This window comes from Aquarana catesbeiana, linkage group LG04 (genome assembly GCF_042186555.1).
Source record: "Aquarana catesbeiana isolate 2022-GZ linkage group LG04, ASM4218655v1, whole genome shotgun sequence".
Lineage (NCBI taxonomy): Eukaryota > Metazoa > Chordata > Amphibia > Anura > Ranidae > Aquarana > Aquarana catesbeiana.
This window is the reverse complement of record NC_133327.1, coordinates 38,355,124-38,373,571: the sequence shown is the minus strand read 5'-3', so window position 1 is coordinate 38,373,571 and position 18,448 is coordinate 38,355,124. Positions and strand designations below refer to the sequence as shown.

The 18,448-nt window shown below is 44.8% G+C and overlaps 1 protein-coding gene across 2 annotated transcripts in view; it reads left to right on the top strand.

Annotated features, from left to right (window-relative positions):
- The window catches only part of LOC141139166 (uromodulin-like), a 135,147-nt gene that overhangs the window by 112,674 nt on the left and 4,025 nt on the right, over positions 1–18,448 (top strand). The window contains exons 14-15 of one of the 2 annotated variants that reach the window (XM_073625056.1): positions 576–738; positions 13,596–13,689. In XM_073625056.1, the coding sequence (XP_073481157.1) occupies positions 576–738; positions 13,596–13,689 (257 nt within the window). The remainder of the gene's footprint in view (positions 1–575; positions 739–13,595; positions 13,690–18,448) is intronic. The other variant, XM_073625057.1, reaches the window with a different exon arrangement.

The following is an 18,448-nucleotide window of genomic DNA, read 5'->3' as shown; positions in this document are numbered from 1 at the left end:
AGATCGTAACAGAGGAGATTACAGGGGTCACTGCCGGCTAATGCGTTTCAAAGGATTACCTTCTTCCTCAGAGCCCCTAAGGAAGAAGGTAAGCCCCTGGGGCTCTGAGAAAGAAGGTGATCCTTTGAAACACGTTAGCCAGCAGTGACCCCTGTAATCTCCTCTGTTACGATCTGGAGTCTGTTGTCACCTTGACCAATTGCTATCATCTGGAGACAATTTGTATCATGAGTTTTCATTAATACGTTTGTGAGTAGTTTCCTATTTTACTTTTAATAAAATGTACCTAAGGATAATACACAAGGTTAGTGCTCCCTTGTTTTCTTTTTTTGCTCTTGGACCCAGTAGTGACTCTGGGGAATAAGTTCTCTACAATGGAGCAGTGTTGAGTGGAAGGAGAGGTTAGTGTTCAGCCTCTTCATTACAGGTTCTCTCCTGGAAGTATTTTATCACATGACCAGGTCTCTTTAAATTCCATAATATTTTAAGCACATATTGAAATTAAAATAACACAAATGATGTTCTATAGCATTATCATAGCATTGTAATTGTTTTTTCTTCCTATTGTTTAACAGCTGTCCTAACAGGCAGGTCTCATCCATCAGTGTTCCCATGAATGGTGTTTCGAAAGAAGGTCGCTTTTCCTTGCAGTTATTTAGGTTCCTCACCGGTTACAGCAAAATTTACCTGCACTGCCATATAAATCTGTGTGATCTCACAACTGGCGCTTGCACACCAGTGAGTACAAAAAAATACATTGAAAATGGGTACAAACAATTCGTCCAGGAATCCTATTAAAATCCATGCATTGCTCGTTACTTCTTTTAGTTTTAAAGCCCAATTAAACCCTATAATATACCCCCTAAAGGAGTTTCTTCATACAGCATAACAGTAAAGCAATCCATACACTAGGAGATTTTTGGACAACTGTACATACGAAAGTTCTCAGTACGTTTTAATGGCAGGACAAATGTAATTCGAAAGAACTTCAAAATGTTTTTCATGCAGCCCCCTTCCCCACTAAATAATAACCAGAGCCCGATCTCGGTCCAGCCCTGTGCATGGCTGCAGCAGCTCTTCTCCCCTCTCCCGGAACTCACAGGCTTGGCTGAGAGCAGCGGGAGCCATTGGTTCCTGCTGCTCTCAGCCAAAACCTGTGAGCAGAAATAGGGGGTGGGGCTGAGCCTGGCTGTGTGTCTGGAAAGATGCAAATAGCCTGGCTCGGAAATGAGACCACACGAGCGACCACTATAGGAAAGGGCTTTCTATGGGGGCACTCAGTGGATGGGAGGATCCATGAGTGCCGGTGAGGGACCCCCAAAAGAGGAGGATCTGGGCTGCTCTGTGCAAAACCATTACACAGAGCAGGTAAGTATAGCATGTTTTTATTTTACTGAAAAAAGGTTTACAATCGCTGAAGGAAAACCACATTCACTGTTAGAAATGAGTTCAATCAAGAAAAAGTTTCCATTCTGCTCCTTCAAATTTTCTCACCACTGTGATGCAAAACAAATGTTGATTTGACCCCACTAAAAATTAGAAAAATTGAACAAACATTCTTAAAGTAATTTTTTTAATGAAATTCTACTAAGTTATAGCTAGCTTTAAAGTGATTGTAAAACCTCACCTTATAAAATGATCCATTCAGTTTAAAATAGAAAACAAAAGCCAAATATTTGTAAGTAGATATAAAAACATTACAAATACCTTTTTCTCCTTTTTTAAGTGATCACATTCCCTCTGTTCTCAGCTGCATAAGAGCTGGGGGAGGGGAAACAACAGCACACTGAGCTTCCCAGTGAAAAGCTGGGTGTGTTTGTCAGCACTAGTCTGCTTATTGGAGAGCAGGCTGAGTTCCCAACATAGTTAGAGATCAGACCATGGTGTGTTCTCCTGCTTAGTGTGGCCAGTTTTAATAGAAAAGCAAGAGGACTAGCAGGAATACCAGGAATTTCACACAAAGGAAGCAACACAACGAGAACAGGATACTTTTTCATACAAGTACGAGGGGCGTTTAATTTAAACTGGGACTTTTGAAGAGCAGAACAAATTTCAAGGAATGAAGACTGCATTTATTTTTCAACATACTCCCCTGCTACATTTATACACTTATCCCAGCAATTAACTAAGGCCTGGAAAGCTTTGTCAGTATGCCTGAACCATCCTAGGACAGCCTGCTTACCTTTGTCATCAGTACCTCAGAGGAACTCTTTTAGGGGTCCAAACAGGTGGAAATTACTCAGAGAGAGGTCCGGGCTGTAAGGGGGATGTGGCAATACCTCCAATCCAAGTTTCTGTAATGTGCATGTAGTGTGGTGAGCAGTATGAGGTTGTGTGTTGTCCTGGATCAACGATCAAGCCAGGTTGTTTTTTTCCCGCAGAGCGCCTCATCACTGTATTGTGCTTGAAGTCTTCTGTAGATATCCGTGGGTTTTACGCCTTCGTTCACAAAAAACATCATCACCACATGCTGTTCCATGCACACACTAACACTGTTGTCTGCCATCTTGATTAATGGCTCTGGACTGGCCCACGACTTGTGTGCCACCTATCAGTAATAGGACACACTTGCCACTTTCTACTGCGTGTAGTACCACCACGCTAGCATCCCTTTTCATACCTGTAAAATTAAAAGCCCTGGTTTAACTTGAATGCCCCTTGTACAAAGTACAGCAGGCGCATATCAGGAATATGAATTGTTGGGTTTATATATTCTTAAAGTGAGCAGAGCCTTACCATTCGTATAGCTGGTACAAAAACAACGAAAAAAGTTTTTCCCAGCACTGCAAATCCAGCTGGCACTCCTCTTCCAGATCTAATCGCCCCAGTTCACCCTCAAGATCGGGGTACCGTAGCAAGGATGTGTCTCAGACGTCCACGGCTCACTCCAGCCGCTCATCTGACTGTGTCTGCTGGGGGTGCAGGTCCCAGGTACCTGCGGGAAAATCCCTGTGTGACCTCTGCTATACCAAAGCAGCTGGAGAAAGAGGTGGTACGGACCAGCAGCTGAAATCCCTGGTCAAAAGGGTTGTCAAGGAGTCTCTAAGAAGTATCAAGACCGGCCAGACCCACGACCCCCTGCGGAGCCGCTACGCTCACCAGTAAGGGAGTCACAAGGTCGGGACACCTGGGAATCCTCTCTGCCAAGTCATCCTTCAGCTGTTCCCTCGGATAATGACTCTGAAGGTGAAGATCCCTGTGTGGGGTTTGATTTTGCCTTACTCCCCCCTTGGTCAAGACCATTAGAGAAGCATTAAATTGGGAAGATCCTGTGCCCGCCCCGTCCAAACAAAAAAATACTTCAAACAATTGAAGAAGGAATGTGTCAACTTTCCATTCCTTGCCGAACTTGGTGAAGTCATCACAGACGAATGGGGGTAAGTTGGAGAAAAAGAATTCCATGCTTTCTAAAGTTCTAAAACTATCCCTTCAAAGAGGAAGAGGTCAAGCATTTGGAATCAGCTCCACTGGTGGATGCAGCCGTGATGAGGCTGGTAAAACATGTGACTCTTCCCTTGCAGGATACAGTCTCCTTTAAAGACGCCTTAGAAAGACAGATCGGCTTTGACCTGAAGAGAGTTTATCTTACAGCAGGTATGGCCTGCAAGCCAGCTTTAGCTCTGGCTGCAATGTCCAAGGCCATGGAAGTCTGGACTGATAATGTGGATGAGACACTCAGGAACATCTCGGAAGTTGTAGTGAGGAGTTCACCCATCCAGGAGCTGAGGCTAGCATCTGCCTTTCTGGGGGAGGCCTCGATTGATATAATCCTCCTGGAGGCTCGGGTCATGCTTTCAGCTGTCACTGCCAAGCATGCCTTGTGGCTCCGTCCTTGGCTGGCTGACCCAGTATCAAAACAAGTGTGGTGCCAAATCTCTTTTGAAGGGTCTTGCCTTTTCGACAACAAATTGGATAACGCCATAACCCAGGCCACTGCTGGTAAGTTGGGGTTCCTTCCTCAGGATCGGTGTTTGCAAGGCCAGAGAAGATCTTTCCTAAGGAAACAGTACCAGGAACGAGCTAGGGAGCCTCGTAGCTACAGGTTGGGCCATGAATTCTCCAGGTCATGGAAGGTAAGGCAGTCATCCTTCAAGAAACCCGCCAAGGGCGGTTCAACGGGGGAAAGGGAGCTGACCAAGTCTTTTTGAGATTGGGCCTGCTCAGACAGGCCAGGTAGGGGCTCACCTTCTCCACTTTCGGCACGTCTGGGTGGCCTCAATTCAGGACTTCTGGACCATCAAGACGGTCTCTTCAGGCCATACCTGGGCCTTCAACAGCGCTCCCAGACTCAGATGTGTTCCCACCTCTCTTCCGGCCTCAGAAGAAAAAAGGCTGATTCTGTTAGCCTACGTAGAATCTTTATTGGTTTAAGGTGCAGCTATCCCTGTCCCAGACAACCAGCGACGCATGGGAATTTACTCACCTCACTTTACGGTCCAAAAGAAGAACGGGGCATGGAGGCCCATCATAGATCTAACTCATCTGAACCGTTTTATCAAAAAAGAAAAGTTCAAGATGGAGACGCTGTCCACAATCCAGCAGTCGGTCCAATCAGGAGACTGGATGGTCTCCATAGATCTCAAAGATGCTTATTTTCATGTTCCTGTAGCAGAGGATTTCCAACAATTTCTCCGCTTCTCTGTGGGCAGGCTTCATTTACAGTTCACGTGCCTTCCCTTCAGGCTATCGACATCTCCACGTGTCTTTTCAAAAGTCTTGTTGGCCGTTCTGGCTCTCTTAAGAACCAAAGGAATCCGTTTCCATCATTACTTGATCTTCTACTGTTGGCTCAAGACAGAGACCGACTCCTAGATCACAGGGGTCAGGTCATCTCCACCCTCCAGGAATTTGGGTGGATCCTGAATCTGGAGAAAAGTCAATTGGTTCCGTCTCAGTCTCTTGTGTTCCTAGGAGCCCTCTTCAATCCAGTGAAAGGCACCATCTCTTTAACCGGGGAAAAGATTTTGATAATCTGAGACAGAATTTTTCCGGCTCTCTCTGCCTCTCATCTCCATGCCCTCCATTGTCTAAGGATCGTCGGTGAACTTCACCAATGGTGAAGTGGGAGCAGTGGAAGATGAGGCCCTTCCAAAAAGACTTTCTTCACCAGTGGTCAGGTAACAAAGCCCAGCTTATTCGCATTACTTCGACCATGAGAAGTTCCCTTCCCTGGTGGCTCCAGCGGGAAAATCTTTACAATGGCCACTCCATTCTTCCCATCACATGGGTCACAATAACAACAGATGCCAGCAACAAGGGCTGGGGCGCCCACTGCTTGACAGAGGTGGCGCAGGCCACCTGGGATTTTCCTTCCAGAAGAACAGTGTTGAACATCTTGGAATTGAGGGCGGCGTTCCAGGCACTTCTGGCATTTCGCCATCTGATATCAGGAGTAGGGATGAGCCGAACACCCCCCTGTTCGGTTCGCACCAGAACATGCGAACAGGAAAAAAGTTCGTTCGAACATGCGAACACCGTTAAAGTCTATGGGACACGAACATGAATAATCAAAAGTGCTAATTTTAAAGGCTAATATGCAAGTTATTGTCATAAAAAGTGTTTGGGGACCTGGGTCCTGCCCCAGGGGACATGGATCAATGCAAAAAAAAGTTTTAAAAACAGCCGTTTTTTCAGGAGCAGTGATTTTAATAATGCTTAAAGTCAAACAATAAAAGTGTAATATCCCTTTAAATTTCGTACCTGGGGGGTGTCTATAGTATGCCTGTAAAGAGGCGCATTTTTCCTGTGTTTAGAACAGTCTGACAGCAAAATGTCATTTTGAAGGAAAAAACTCATTTAAAACTACCCGCGGCTATTGCATTGCCAACAATACACATAGAAGTTCATTGATAAAAACGCCATGGGAATTCCCCAAAGGGGAACCCCAAACCAAAATTTAAAAAAAAAAAATGACGTGGGAGTCCCCCTAAATTCCATACCAGGCCCTTCAGGTCTGGTATGGATATTAAGGGGAACCCCGGCCAAAATTAAAAAAAAAAAATGACGTGGGGTTCCCCCTAAATTCCATACCAGACCCTTCAGGTCTGGTATGGATTTTAAGGGGAACCCCGCGCCAAAAAAAAAAAAAAAAAAAAACGGCGTGGAGTCCCCCCAAAAATCCATACCAGACCCTTATCCGAGCACGCAACCTGGCAGGCCGCAGGAAAAGAGGGGGGGACGAGAGTGCGGGCCCCCCCCCTCCTGAACCGTACCAGGCCACATGCCCTCAACATTGGGAGGGTGCTTTGGGGTAGCCCCCAAAACACCTTGTCCCCATGTTGATGAGGACAAGGGCCTCATCCCCACAACCCTGGCCGGTGGTTGTGGGGGTCTGCGGGTGGGGGGCTTATCGGAATCTGGAAGCCCCCTTTAACAAGGGGACCCCAAGATCCCGGCCCCCCCCTGTGTGAAATGGTAAGGGGGTACTACCTACCATTTCACTAAAAAACTGTCAAAAATGTTAAAAATGACAAGAGACAGTTTTTGACAATTCCTTTATTTAAATACTTCTTCTTTCTTCTATCTTCCTTCATCTTCTGGTTCTTCTGGTTCTTCTGGCTCTTCTGGTTCTTCCTCCGGCGTTCTCGTCCAGCATCTCCTCCGCGGCGTCTTCTATCTTCTTCTCCTCGGGCCGCTCCGCACCCATGGCATGGGGGGAGGCTCCCGCTCTTCTCTTCATCTTCTTCATCTTCTTCTCTTCTTCTTTTCTTCTCTTCTTCTCTTCTTCTCTTCTTCATTTTCTTCTCCGGGCCGCTCCACACCCATGCTGGCATGGAGGGAGGCTCCCGCTGTGTGACGGTGCTCCTCGTCTGACAGTTCTTAAATAACGGGGGGCGGGGCCACCCGGTGTCCCTGCCCCCCTCTGACGCACGGGACATGACGGGATTTCCCTGTGGCATTCCCCGTGACGTCACAGGGAAGTCCCGTCAAGTCACCGTGCGTCAGAGGGGGGCGGGGTCACCGGGTGGCCCCGCCCCCCATTATTTAAGAACTGTCAGACGAGGAGCGCCGTCACACAGCGGGAGCCTCCCTCCATGCCAGCATGGGTGCGGAGTGGCCCGGAGAAGAAAATGAAGAAGAGAAGAAAAGAAGAAGAGAAGAGCGGGAGCCTCCCCCCATGCCATGGGTGCGGAGCGGCCCGAGGAGAAGAAGATAGAAGATGCCGCAGAGGACATGCTGGACGAGAACGCCGGAGGAAGAACCAGAAGAGCCAGAAGAACCAGAAGATGAAGGAAGATAGAAGAAAGAAGAAGTATTTAAATAAAGGAATTGTCAAAAACTGTCTCTTGTCATTTTTAACATTTTTGACAGTTTTTTAGTGAAATGGTAGGGGTACTTTTGTACCCCCTTACCATTTCACACAGGGGGGGGCCGGGATCTGGGGGTCCCCTTGTTAAAGGGGGCTTCCAGATTCCGATAAGCCCCCTGCCCGCAGACCCCCACAACCACCGGCCAGGGTTGTGGGGATGAGGCCCTTGTCCTCATCAACATGGGGACAAGGTGTTTTGGGGGGCTACCCCAAAGCACCCTCCCAATGTTGAGGGCATGTGGCCTGGTACGGTTCAGGAGGGGGGGGGCCCGCACTCTCGTCCCCCCCTCTTTTCCTGCGGCCTGCCAGGTTGCGTGCTCGGATAAGGGTCTGGTATGGATTTTTGGGAGGACCCCACGCCGTTTTTTTTTTTTTTTTTGGCGCGGGGTTCCCCTTAAAATCCATACCAGACCTGAAGGGTCTGGTATGGAATTTAGGGGGAACCCCACGTCATTTTTTTTTTTTTATTTTGGCCGGGGTTCCCCTTAATATCCATATCAGACTTGAAGGGCCTGGTATGGAATTTAGGGGGACTCCCACGTCATTTTTTTTTTTAATTTTGGTTCGGGGTTCCCCTTTGGGGAATTCCCATGCCGTTTTTATCAATGAACTTCTATGTGTATTGTCGGCAATGCAATAGCCGCGGGTAGTTTTAAATGAGTTTTTTCCTTCAAAATGTCATTTTGCTGTCAGACTGTTCTAAACACAGGAAACATGCGCCCCTTTACAGGCATACTATAGACACCCCCCAGGTACGAAATTTAAAGGGATATTACACTTTTATTGTTTGACTTTAAGCATTATTAAAATCACTGCTCCTGAAAAAATGGCCGTTTTTAAAACTTTTTTTTGCATTGATCCATGTCCCCTGGGGCAGGACCTGGGTCCCCAAACACTTTTTATGACAATAACTTGCATATTAGCCTTTAAAATTAGCACTTTTGATTTCTCCCATAGACTTTTAAAGGGTGTTCCGCGGCATTCGAATTTGCCGCGAACACCCCAAATTGTTCGCTGTTCGGCGAACTTGCGAACAGCCAATGTTCGAGTCGAACATGAGTTTGACTCGAACTCGAAGCTCATCCCTAATCAGGAGCCTCGGTTCTACCCAGACTAGACAGCACAACAGTGGTAGCATACATAAAGAGACAAGAAGTTACTTGAAGTCTGTCCCTCCTTCAAGAGGTATTACCAATTATGTCCTGGGCTCAGAGGAACCTGGTCCAAATAACAGCAACATATGTACGAGTTCTTTTAGACAACAACGAGTGGTCTCTCCACGAGGAAGTATTCAGCCGGATCGTGACCTTGGGGATCTCCCCAGAAGTCGATCTCTTTTCCTCCCCTTGCAACAAGAAACTGGCGAGGTACTACTCAAGGTTCCGGGATCCTCAGGCCTATGGGGTGGATGCCCTGACGGAGCAATGGTGGTTCCGCAAAGCTTATGCCTTTCCACCAACCCCCATTATTCTCCAGTTGCTGCGGAGACTCAGGTCAGAAGTAGCGGAGGTGATAGCCATATTACCTTACTGGCCCAACAGACCTTGGTTTCCCCTCCTAATGCTCCTCAGTGTCCAGGATCTGATCCCCTTGCCACTCGGACCAGATCTCCTATCTCAGGGCTCGAGACTACATCCCTGCCCAGCTCACCTGCGCCTAAAAGTCTGGTTTTTGAGACAGAAAGGTTAGAGGCATTAGGCTGCCCCGAAGAGGTCATTCCCTCAGTGCAAGAAGAAGAAGTACCAATCGGGTATATGAAAGGCTTTGGGCTAAATTCACAAGCCACATGTCCTCCAGGTCCAACTCTTGTAGTGCTCTGGCAGTTCCTGCAAACGGGACTGGATATCCTCTTGTCTATTAGTTCTCTCCGTGTTCAAGTATCAACAATTTCAGCTTTCTCTGGGGTGTCATGGGCCAAACATCCTCTGGTCCAACAATTCTTCAAGGGGGCAGTCAGGCTCAGACTGCAGAGGAAACCTAGGTTCCCCAAATGGGATCTTCCACAAGTCCTTGATTTTTTATCGCAACTTGACAAGCCACTCTCGGTCAGAGAGCTTACCCTTAAGACTTCCTTTCTGGTAGCCATAACTTTGGCAAAGAGGATATCTGAAATTCAGGCTCTAGGTTCAAAGCCCTTTCTCACATTTTTTTCTGGACAGAGTGGTTCTAATTCCGATGCTAGGGGCAAATTCCAAGGTCACCTCAATCTTCCATGAGAACCAGGAAATCCTACCTTCCTACCTTTAATTCTGCCGGAAGTCTGAAGCTACATCCCCTCGATATGGGAGTTGCCTTGAAATGATACCTGGAACCTACAGCTTCTTTTCAACAATCTGACAATCTCTTTGTCCTGTTCCAGGGAAAAAACAAGGGCCTCCGGGCTTCTGTCAGATCCATTGCTGCATGGGTTTTTCAAGCTATCCAATGGGCTTATAGAGAGAAGGGCTTGGCTCCTCCTGAGGGGGTAACAGCACACTCAGCCAGAAGTCTCTCAACTTCATGGGCGGCCTCACGTCATGTTGCACCTGAAGTGATCTGCAGAGCAGCTTCCTGGTCATCAATTCATACTTTTATGTCTCATTATTGTGTTGAACCAGTTACTTTGTCTTCTGTCAATTTTGATTTGAAAGTACTGTCAGTTGACGGTGTTAAATAAATCTTTGTTCAGCATTTTTGCCCACCCTGGTGTTTATTTCCCACATGTTGCTGCCATGGAGTCTGTCAGGAAAATGGAAAATTCCTATCAAAATACTTACCGTAATTTTCCTTTCCTGATGGACTCCATGGCAGCAGGAGTTCCCTCCCAAATGGTTGGAATAGGCTAGTTATCGAACACGGCCGCTGGCAGGGAGCAAAGATTTATGGGAATAGTGTCCTATAGGGTAGTCGAGGCGGGACTAAACCCACATGTTGCTGCCATGGAGTCCATCAGGAAAGGAAAATTACGGTAAGTATTTTGATAGGAATTTTCCATTTTATACACACTATATTACCAAAAGTATTGGGACGCCTGCCTTTACACGCACATGAACTTTAATTGCATCTCAGTCTTAGTCCGTAGGGTTCAACATTGAGTTGGCCCACCCTTTGCAGCTAAAACAGCTTCAACTCTTATGGGAAGGCTGTCCACAAGGTTTACCGTGCCTTGCAAAAGTATTCACCCCCTTGGCATTTTTTGTGTTGTGTTGCCTCACAACCTGGAATTAACAAGGATTGTTTAAGGATTTGCATCATTTAATTTACAGAACATGCCCACAACTTTGAAGGTTTTTTTTTTTTTTTATTGTGAAGCAAACAACAAATAGGACAAAATAAAAGTTCACCTCCTAAAGTAAATTTTTTGTAGAGCCACTTTTTGTGGCTATCACAGCTCCAAGTCGCTTTGGATAAGTTTCTATGAGCTTGCCACATCTTACCACTGGGATTTTTGCCCATCCCTCCTTGCAAAACTGCTCCAGCTCCTTCAAGTTGGATGGTTTGTGCTTGTGAACAGCAATCTTTAAGTCTGACCACAGATTTTCTCTTGGATTGAGGTCTGGGCTCTGACTAGGCCATTCCAACACATTTACATGTTTCCCCTTAAACCACTCAAGTATTCTTTAGCAGTGTGTTTGGGGTCATTGTCCTGCTGGAAGGTAAACCTCCGTCCTAGCCTCAAATCACACACAGAGTAGTACAGGTTTTGCTCAAGAATACCCCTGTATTTAGCACCATCCATCTTTCCCTCAACTCTGACCAGTTTCCCAGTCCTGACTGCTGAAAAACATCCCCGCAGCATGATGCTGCCACCACCGTGTTTCACTGCGGGGATGGTGTTCTTTGGGTGATGTGATGGGTTTGGGTTTGCGCCAGACATAGCGTTTTCTATGATGGCCAAAAAGTTCAATTGTAGTCTCATCAGACCAGAGCACCTTCCTACATACATTTTGGGAGTTTCCCACATGCCTTTTTCGCAAATTCAGAATGTGGCATTTTGTTTTTTGCTGAAAGCAATGGCTTTCTTCTGGCCACTCTGCAATAAAGCCCACCTCTATGGAGCATACGGCTTATTGTCGTCCTATGTACAGATACTCCAGTCTCTGCTGTGGAACTCTGCAGCTCCTCCAGGGTTACCTTAAGTGTCTGTGCTGCCTCTCTGATTAAAGCCCTCCTTGCCCGGTCTGTGAGTTTCTGTGTGCGGCCGTCTCTTGGCAGGTTTGCTGTTGTGCCATGTTCTTTCGATTTGGTTATGATAGATTTGATGGTGCTCCTAGGGATCATCAAAGATTTGGATATTTTTTTTATAACCTAACCCTGACTTGTACTTCTCAACAACATTGTCCCTTACTTGTTTGGTTAGTGGTGACTCTTGCTTAGGTGTTTCAGTCTCTGGGGCCTTTCAAAAAGGTGTGTATATGTAATGATAGATCATGCTGCATACACATGGTCGCAATTTCCGTAAAAAAAAAAGTGTGATGGGAGCTTTTGGTCGGATATTCCGACCGTGTGTATGCTCCATCCAACTTTTTCTGTCTGAATTTCCGCCAGCAAAAGATTGAGAGCTGGTTCTCTATTTTTCCGATGGAAAAAGTTCTTGACCTAAATTCCATTCGTCTGTATGCAAATCTGACGCGCAAAAAAAAGTATGCTCGGAAACAATTCGACGCATGCTCGGAAGCATTGAACTTCATTTTCTCGGCTCGTCGTAGTGTTGTACGTAACCGCTTTCTTGACGGTCGAAAGTTCAGAGAACTTTTGTGTGACCGTGTGTATTATGTGACTTCTGAAGATAATTGGTTGCAGCAGAGCTTTTTATGGGCTTCATAGCAATACATACGCACATGCCAATTATCATTTTTTTATTTCTGAAAAATAGTTTTATGTATATATTTTTCTAATTTTACTTCACCAGACTATTGTATTCTGATCCATCACATATAATTCAGATTAAAAAAACATTGAACTAAAGGCTGTAATGTAACAAAATAGGTAAAAAGCCAAGGGGGTGAATGCTTTTGCTAGGCACTGTAGGAGTGTATCTATGGGAATGTTTAACCATTCTTCCAGAAGAGCATTTATGAGTTTAGGCACTGATGTTGGACGAGAAGATCTGACTCTCTGTCTCCGCTTTAATTCATCCAAAAGGTGTTCTATTGGGTTGAGGTGCAGGCCAGTCATGTTCCTCCACCCCAAACTCCCTCATCCAAACTATATTGCCAAAAGTATTGTGCCACCCCTCCAAATCATTTGGTGGAGGGGGGATTATGGTTCGGGGTTGTTTTTCAGGGGTTGGGCATGGCCACTTAGTTTCAGTGAAGGGAACTCTTAAGTTGTCAGCATATCAAGACATTTTGGACAATTTCATGCTCCCAACTTTGTGGGAACAGTTTGGGAATGGCCCCTTCCTGTTCCAACATGACTGAGAATTAGTGCATAAAGCAAGGTCCATAAAGACATGGATGAACAAGTTTGGGGTGGAGGAATTGACTGGCCTGCACAAAGTCCTGATCTCAACCCTATAGAAAACCTTTGGGATGAATTAGAAACACTCCTAAACCTTGTGGACAGCTTTTCCCAGAAGAGTTGAAGCTGTTATAGCTGCAAAGAGTGGGCCAACTTAAAAATGAACCCTACCAACTAAGACTGGGATTCCATTAAAGTTCATGTGCGTGTAAAGCAGTGGTTCTCAATTCCTGTCCTCAGGTAGCACTAACAGGCCAGGTTTGCAAGATAACTGAAATACATCACAGGTGATATCATTTGCTGCTCAGTGATTGCAGTATTGTAATCTGCACCTTCTCAAGGTAATACTTAAAATCTGGCCTGTTAGTGTGTTCCAAGGACAGGAGTTGAGAACCACTAGTGTAAAGGAAGGCATCCCATTACTTTTATCAATATAGTGTGTGTGTGTGTGTATATATATATATATATATATATATATATATATATATATATATATATATATATATATATATAATCAATTTGCATGAAAAATTAATAAGTACCAATACAAAATAAACCAGGTATGGTTTATACAAAGTTGTATTGGTGCAAGCTGGACCAATGTACCTATTTATAAATTTCCATGCCTGGAATTATTCTTTGACTAAAGTGATATTCTGTACAATCCGGTGTGTTCTTTTTCTTATTGCATGGTGTTTGGCCAATGTCCATCGGTAGTGTTGGAGGGCTAATAGTAAGGATTGTTTACAAAGAGGATCTGTTACTTATGCAACTAATATATTTATGGTGTATGGTAATTCTTCTTTGCTTTACACTATTAATGTAAATGTTTTATGTGTTACAGTCCTGCTCTGGTGCTAAAAGCAACTCTGCAAAATCTGCCAATCAGATCTACAGCATCAGTTTGGGACCAGTTACACTTCTGCCGGAGATATCAGGTAAAGTACAGCAAAGTGCAGCGTACTATATGTAAACCTAGAAAATCAATGTATTTAAAGTGCATGTAAAAGCATTTTTTTTAGGTTTTAGAAAGTGTAGCTACTGCTGTTTTTGTTAACCCTTTGTTTGGTATTGCTCTCCTGATGACCAGTGTCACCGAGACAGAAAGTGATGGGAAATCCAAAACTTTAGACTTGTTACCAGAGCAAAAGTTGACATTTTGACTTTATACACACTTTAAATAGTTCCCTTAGTGCTATTGATGCATTGTAGTGCAAGCTTTTTACATTGATGGTAAATTACCTGTTGATCCTACCAGTTTCTGTTGTTCCTGTGCAATTCCTGGGAAATGCTGACAACATTAACCACAGGCTATAATAGCTGTGGTAGCATTGCCATCATGTCATGCCATGCATGCCCCTGCTTTGGAACTACCAGTTAGTGGGCATACAAGTACCTTTAGTCAGCCCCTGAGAGTAGGCTGCATGGGACATGGTGTGTAACCTTTGCAGGAAAATTCTGCTACGGAGCCTGGGACTTAAAGTAGAAGTAAAAGCAAAACGTTTTTTCCCATTTTGAACATGGAGGGGTATATTTCCCATCAGTTTTTTTTTTTTATTTGTTTGCCATCTGTCCTATTGGGGAGAATTCCCTTCAAACCCCTGTCCCATAGCCAAAGCAGAAAGTTAGAGGACATTCATTCCAAGTGAGGGAATCCTTGTCATCACCAGAACTGTTCTATTGGCAACCCAAAATTTGGGATTTTCTTTGTTTCACTCTCATTAAACTAGACAAATATGGGGGGGGGGGGTAACTGAATGGTGATCTATTCCTTCTCCTTTCTGTCCAGAACTAAAAGAAAAATTTTATCTTACATGTTATACTTTACAGCAGTGGTCTCCAAACTGTGGCCCTGGGGCTGGATGCAGCCCTTTGCTTGCCTTTATCCAGCCCTTGAGGCATTATTCCTGCCACTGCCACCAACAATGGGGCATTATTCCTTCCACTGACAACAGAAATGGGGCACTATTCCTCCCACTGACACCAACTATTTCTCCCTCTAATACCAAAGATCAGGCATTGTTTATTCCCACTGGGCACAGTCCGGCCGCCCTAAAGCATGAAGGACAGTAAACTGGTCCTTTCTTTAGAAAGTTTGGAGACCCCTGCTTTAGAGTCCTAAACATAATAGTGACCTCACCAGCTGCTGCTTTTACCCCTCCACAAACTTGCCTCAATAGACAGAAAAAATTGCACTAGCTGTCAAGTACTGGTAAATTATATTTATTATCCTTTTTAATACTTACATTCACAAAAATTGTCACATATGCTCCCCTTTGTCAGGATCACTTAGTGCTCCCGCTACTCATTTCAGCATCCGGGTGTTGGCTGTTGCATTCCCCCTGTCTGTGTTCACCTGCAAGATGATTGATCTGGTCAGTCACCTGATATAAGCAAACCGAACACTCTATCCCATGCTTGTGATAGAGACAGTATACCTGCATTGTTCCTGATCAAGCCTCCCGTTTGTCTGCCCTGCTTTGCTAATCTGGATTTCCCTGTGTATGACCTGGATCGAATATTGGACTATTCCCTGAAATCTGCCTGCCTTCTTACCTGGACTGTTATTGGATCGGATATTTGACTATTCCCTGAACTCAGCCTGCCCTTTATGTTATCTGTCTGATAAACTGCAAGTATCTGTTTGCTTTGCTCAGTTCACGTCTGCCTTGGCATGGTGGCCAGGCACTATGTCATTGTGTATAAGTCGTGGGGGCAACCAAGTACCGGTAGGCCTGCTTGTCGTAAGGGAAAGGGGGCTGCTATAGGTGAAGCACTATCAGGAACCATGAATCAGACCGAGACAGAAGTATAATTAAATCACACTTGTTTAATAATAATAATAATAAGGTAAACAGAGTAAGCGTAGTCAAAACAAGCCAGAGTTCAGTAACCAGATCGGGTAGTCAGCCAAGCAAATGTCAGAGAACCAGAGATAAACGTAGTAGTACAGTAAGCAGGATCAGGAGCCAGAAGGAACGTCAGCTGAGCAAGTCTTCAACAGGAATGCAGGAGAAAGTCTCTGTGATGTTGACAAAGGCGAAGGCAGAGATCAAGTGAGCTGGACGACCTTAAAGGATCACTAAAGATATATATATATATATATATATATATATATATATATATTTTTTTTTTTTTTTTAAATAACAAACATGTTATACTTACCTCCACTGTGCAGCTCGTACCTGGTCTTCTGGGGTCCCTCGGCGGCTGTCTCGGCTCCCCCCCGGAAGGACTCAACACCTTCATGCGAGCTCCCTCGCATGGTGTAGAGTGCTTGCGAGCGCGCTCCCATAATACAGCCGGCGGCCATAGTCGCTCACTGTATCACTCGGCCCCGCCCCCGGTGCGCCGCGTAATTGGATGTGATTGACAGCAGCGTGAGCCAATGGCTGCGCTGCTTTCAATCCATCCACTGTAGCCAATCAACAGCCAGGCTGAGCGGCGAAGAGGATGTCGGGGGCGAGCGTGGGACTTTTGAGGGTCAGGTAAGTAAAACGGGGGGGCGGTATTGACGGATGTTTTAAATGGGTTGTAAAGGTAAAAGAATAGAATGCATTAAGGTGGAAAAACTTTTACCTTTACAACCCCTTTAAGTAGGCAGGACTGACGAGCAGAATCAACAACAGCTGGGTTGTTGATTCAGCTGTGGAGAGAGATGGGAGCTGGCAATTAGGCGACAGATGAGCGGCCAGCTCGGAGAAGGAAGGGCTGAGCCCAGCCCTGACAAGCACACAGTAGCTAGCTATAGTGTCTGACCACCTGCGTTGGGGTAGACGTGACATTCATGACACCCTTATACTCAGAAATTCTGAGTTTTTATGCCACCTACAGAGGAGTAAGGATGAGCTTGATGGGTGAGCACTGACAGCTTCCTTCCAGGTTTGGCTGAACATGGGTTCAAATTAAACCTAAGCTCATCCCTACAGAAGAGCAAGGAGCTGTGAGGGAAACCAGGTAAAGTGAGTACAGAAGGGAAAGGGACGTCCTTTTCACTTTGTCCTGCATGGACAAGGTCACAGCGCCTCTTTACCAACTGACAACAAGTGCTAACTATGTTGCCAGTTGTATTTTTTTGCAATAGAAGTCTAGGCAATATCAACTTTTGTCAGCTTTGGACAGAATGTAGCAGGGATAACACTACTGTTCCATTTTTACTGTTATCATTTCACTTTGCTTCCTGTCCTGCTGACAATGGTTTACAAGGCAGGAAATGGGTGAGGGAAGATCTGCACCAGGGACATGGATAGGAATACATATCTGACAGGAGTTCTAGCCTCACACTATTCTATTAAAGAATATCATATTTATTTTGGTCTGTGTTGTGGTTGCAGAATTTCCCTCACTTCCTGTCCAGTAGAACATTACTAGTTGGTCATGAAATGAGGGGAAATCTCCCTACCACAGCCCTGGAAAGCAGTAACATTCTGACAGGGGTTCAAACCCTTCCCGTTCTATCTAAAATTAAGAATAAAAAGTTTTGGCTGGGCATACACTTTAAAGCATTAAAAAGAAGGGTCTATTTTTTTTTCATGCCCCTCCCCCATGCTTACATGCTTTATTAAAAAGTTTAAAATATATTGATGTTGATAAAGGGTGACCTCACCATCTTTCCAGTAAGACCTCAGGAAGAGCCATGCACCTGAGCTCTCTTGAGAAGACACTCCTGTGTTGAAGCTTCCTCTTTTGGTTCTTAGTATTTCTTGGCATTGTCATCAATGTTACCCCCTACAGTACAGAAACCGGGTAATTTTTAACACTTGCTGACCGACAACAGTACTTTTTTTTTTGCTGGCAGTCGGCTTCCTCAGGCACTACAACATGCTGGTATGTCATGGTGCTTGTGCACAAGGGTGCACCCCCTGGGGTGCACAGCGGCACAGTCCCATGACTGGGCCAGGATGGTGGAGGAGCTTGGATACATGCTTGTTTGTACAAGCTGCTGACACATACAAGTTTGGAAGTCGTTTGGAGAGGAATCATATGTTTAATGCTTTTATAGTTTTGGTGTGATGGAAGCACCTAAAATGTGTGAGTACCCTGGATTTTCCTGTGGGATCTTGCTGAGCCATTTTCACTTAGAGTCCAGTAGTGGTTCAACTGCTTATGTGGACCAAACCTAAGTGTGCGGTCACACTGTTGGAGATGAGCGCACTCACACGGGGGGGGGGGGAGCACATGTGTGAAGTCACCCTCTTCTGTTTAGGATTATCTTCACTAGAGTCACTTTTTGGACAGTAATACATATAATACCCCAATTTGTACTTTTTTCTCTGTAGATTGATGAAAATTGGGAGAAAAAATCCCTTTTTGGACACTTGATATTAAGGAATAATACTAAATTTCTTTCACCGTGAACTTGCTTGTTACACAAAAATTTTTTTTTATGTTCATAGTTATATTTTTTAGCAATATTGATTTTAATTGTTTATGGCACTATCTATGCATTTGTAAGCGCTGCATTTTTTTGTTTTTTCTAAATAAAGATAATTAGTTTTGCAATTTTTTTTAACAAAAACACGTTTTTATTATTTTTTTTATATTTCTGCATTTTTCCAATTATATAGCAAAAAAAAACAAAAAAAAAAAAAAACAACTCAGTGGTAATTAAATAGCACCAAAAGAAATGTCTTTTGTGTGGAAAAAAAGATATAAATGTCATTTGGGTTCAGTTTTGCATGGCCAAGCAATTGCCAT